Genomic DNA, 3473 nt, shown 5'->3' on the forward strand with positions numbered 1-3473 from the left:
GAGAGAGAGAGAGAGAGAGAGAGAGAGAGAGAGAGAGAGAGAGAGAGGCAGGCACGCACATTAAAAACACTAGCAATAAAAAATTATTTCAAAGAGTTATTTTTATTTATCTTTAGTTACTACTTTTAACTTTGTTCAGCTTCCTTGTTAACACAATAGCTGGGAGTACACTCACCATTAAAAGTTAAAATACTAACTGTTACAAATGATTAGAAAGAGCTTTTAGAGAAGGTAACTGAGTATTACAACAATTGACAAAAAGGAGGAGCTTTGTATGCGGTATCACACCTGTAGTCCCTCCCAGCACTTGGGGATAAGGCCAAGAGGATCAAGAGTTCAAGGCGAGCTGAGACTGCATTACAAGTTCAAGGTCAGCCTAGGTTTCCCCAATCACTATTGAAAAAAAAGAAGAGAAAAGAAAAGAAGAGAAAGGAAGGAAGAAGGAAAGGAGAGAGAGAGAGAGAGAGAGAGAGAGAGAGAGAGAGAGAGAGAGAGGGAGGAGGGGGCTGATAGGAAATATTCTCTTTGTCATAGCCAGACACTAACTAGGCCACCTATGATTTAAAGATTGTTTTTTTGGGTGGGACTTAGGAGAAAATAGCTCCTCAGTGCTTGGCTAAAAGGCAAACTAATGGAAGGAAATTATTTTCGTTTCAAAATATATTGATTTTCACTGTACGTATTTGTATGTTTCTATTGAGAAAACAAGGTACAGGCAGGGACAATTGCTAATTCATATGAAACCTCTGCCTCACTCTTGACTGGTTTGGTAAAAAATTGTGAGTTTTAGCAAAATTACTTGAATAATAAAGTAGGTGTTGTAGAGAGGTATTTGTTTTGGAGGAGGTACATGTGCTAAAAATTCCTAATGAAAATAGTGGATGCGCCGGGTAAATAAATCACTCGCTTGAGAACATTTGCACAGCTCCCAATCACTAATGGCTGGTGGGTACTGGAAAGCACATTCATTTAAGCCAGGACTCACACAAATATGTCTGTTAGCTGGCCTTGGGAACTTGCAGTCTGGAGGGAAAATGTTATCTCTTGTCAAAATACAGGGCCGAGGGAACAGGAAAGGACAGGGACTCCACTTGCCAATCAAGCCAGGCAGAGCCAGCTGAGCAGTTAGACTTTGTCTGCAACAAACTCTCACACTTGCAACAAATTCTCTGAAGACTGAAACACCCATGCATAAAAATAAGGCTTTATCCTAAAGTTTACAAATTTTGGGAACTAAATCTCTGTCCTGTAGGTTGTCATACCTGTAGACCATTAAGTTACTATGATAAAGTTAGAACATTTCCAGCTGGTTTTATGTTTTGGTGGAGGGATTTTATCAATCCTGTATAATTCTGAACACCTACAATACCTGGGAGGATCTGCTAGTGGGAGTTTGTACATTCCTGGAGTGGATTCTTTTGGATATATTGTGTTTCCTCTGTAGACATTGTATTAATATGACAGAGCTTATTCCTGAGCAATTGCTGTTGGCTTTTTATTAAATAACATGTTCGCATCTTTCTTTTTTAATAAAGTAAAACTTTCCTGTAAAAATGCTTACTTACCAGAAGAAGATATCTACACAATGTGGCTCTTCAAAAAGAGACAGAGGAGAACAGAAGAAATGTACCTTCTAGGTTCTGAGTCATGTCATTTGACTTTGCAATGGAGGACAATTTGTCTTTGTGTTGGAAAGTGAAGCTGATGTCTGTAGAGAGTGCAGGGGTCACTACTTGCACTGGGAGTAGGAGAGGGGGATTGATGCAATCAACATGCTAGAACATTGTCCATGACATAGCAAGGGCATGGGGTAGCCGAGTAGCAGAGAGCAAGGCAGATGGAGGAGACAAGGTCTAACAGACAAGAGATAACTTTTGTTCAAGAAGAAAGTTCAGTATACCTAAAGGAGATACAAACCATTACACTGGTGTGAAGGAAGGAAAGTGCCAATGTGGGAATGGCGAGATGAGGTGAGGGAGGTGGACTACAGAGGAGTTGGTTTGGGAACACTAGTAAAGAAGACCGAGCTGTAGCTGGAGGAGAGCCCGCCTTGAGAAAACTGAATAATCCTGATGAAGAAACAAAGCGTTGAGTTGAGTCTAGGCCTTCACATGGGGTAAAATTAGGTCAAGTCAATACCTTTTGGCAGCAATTGGTGCCGCACACCTGGATAGTTACACATACAAAGTGAAGCCATGTAGGGAAATTGTAACAGATTACTCAGATTCAACAACTGTAACAGATTCAACTCTGATTCCCTAAATGGGTTCGTGAAAATCGAACACGTGTATACACATATGCGTACGTAATCATCAATGTGTGCACACATGGCTATATACACAATTAGGCAGGGAATCAGGTCTGAGCAGGAAAAAGGCCAGTATGGTGTTTAGTTTCTCTAAAGAAAAATATCTGCCTGACATTTCCTTTCCAACCATTGAGTATGAAATTGAAAGGAATTGGCTAGAAAGAAGCCTACTGGTTTTTCATTTTTTTCTTTTGAATGGTGTACCTACTGTTTGTCATCATATAAATTAAACTTACTTTCTTTTATCCAGTCATCCGGGCTAAAGTTAAAGAGGTAAAGATGAAATGTCATGACGTGACCGCCGTTGTGGAGGTGAAGGAAATTCTAAAGGCGTCACTGGTAAACATTGCAAGGGATACCGTGAACCTTTACACCACCTCTGGCTGCCTCTGCCCTCCACTTAATGTTAATGAGGAGTATGTCATCATGGGTTATGAAGATGAGGAACGCTCCAGGTATTTTCCTCTGAAGGACGTCTGGGAATTGTTTTCCTTCCTAGCCAGTACATTTCTTTTTACACATCTTACTGGGCCTTTCTTGACTTAGGCTCTTTCTACTTTCTTGGGAACTATGGCTATATATTTTAACTTTATATATTGGATAGAAAAAGGATATGAGCATAGCTTATGGGTATAGATTTTTCTGGAAAGAGGGATCATTGCTTTATTTATTTCTGAAAGGGGTCTATGATTCCTAAATAGTTAAGACTCTTCTCAGCTCTCTGGCTTTCCTATTAGCTCTCTGGCTTTCCTATTCTAGGATGAACATATTTAGTTTTTCTTGCCACCAATTCCTTGAATTTTTCAATTATATACTCTGCTTTTTCAAAAGCGATCATTTGATTTTAAAAATACAGGTTACTCTTGGTAGAAGGCTCTATAGCTGAGAAGTGGAAGGATCGGCTTGGTAAGAAAGTCAAGGTAAGCTTGGGTTTTATGTTCAAAGTAGTACCAGAGCTGGGACTTAGGTCTGTGGTAGAATGTTTACCTAGTGAGCACATTCCAGCTTCATACCTGGCACCAGAAAAAAATTCTCTCTGGTAATATAATCCACAGAAAACCACCTCTCATATAAATTAAATAGTTGCCCTCAACTATGTGAGAATATTAAGACCTGCTATACACATACACATACACATACACATACACATACACATACACATACA

General features: G+C 39.6%; 1 protein-coding gene across 1 annotated transcript in view; it reads left to right on the forward strand.

Annotated features, from left to right (window-relative positions):
- The window catches only part of Frzb (frizzled related protein), a 32414-nt gene that overhangs the window by 23654 nt on the left and 5287 nt on the right, over positions 1-3473 (forward strand). Inside the window, exons 4-5 of the mRNA XM_028763079.1 lie at positions 2559-2763; positions 3165-3228. Of these exons, the coding sequence (XP_028618912.1) occupies positions 2559-2763; positions 3165-3228 (269 nt within the window). The remainder of the gene's footprint in view (positions 1-2558; positions 2764-3164; positions 3229-3473) is intronic.

This window comes from Grammomys surdaster, unplaced genomic scaffold, assembly GCF_004785775.1.
Source record: "Grammomys surdaster isolate TR1022 unplaced genomic scaffold, NIH_TR_1.0 136, whole genome shotgun sequence".
Lineage (NCBI taxonomy): Eukaryota > Metazoa > Chordata > Mammalia > Rodentia > Muridae > Grammomys > Grammomys surdaster.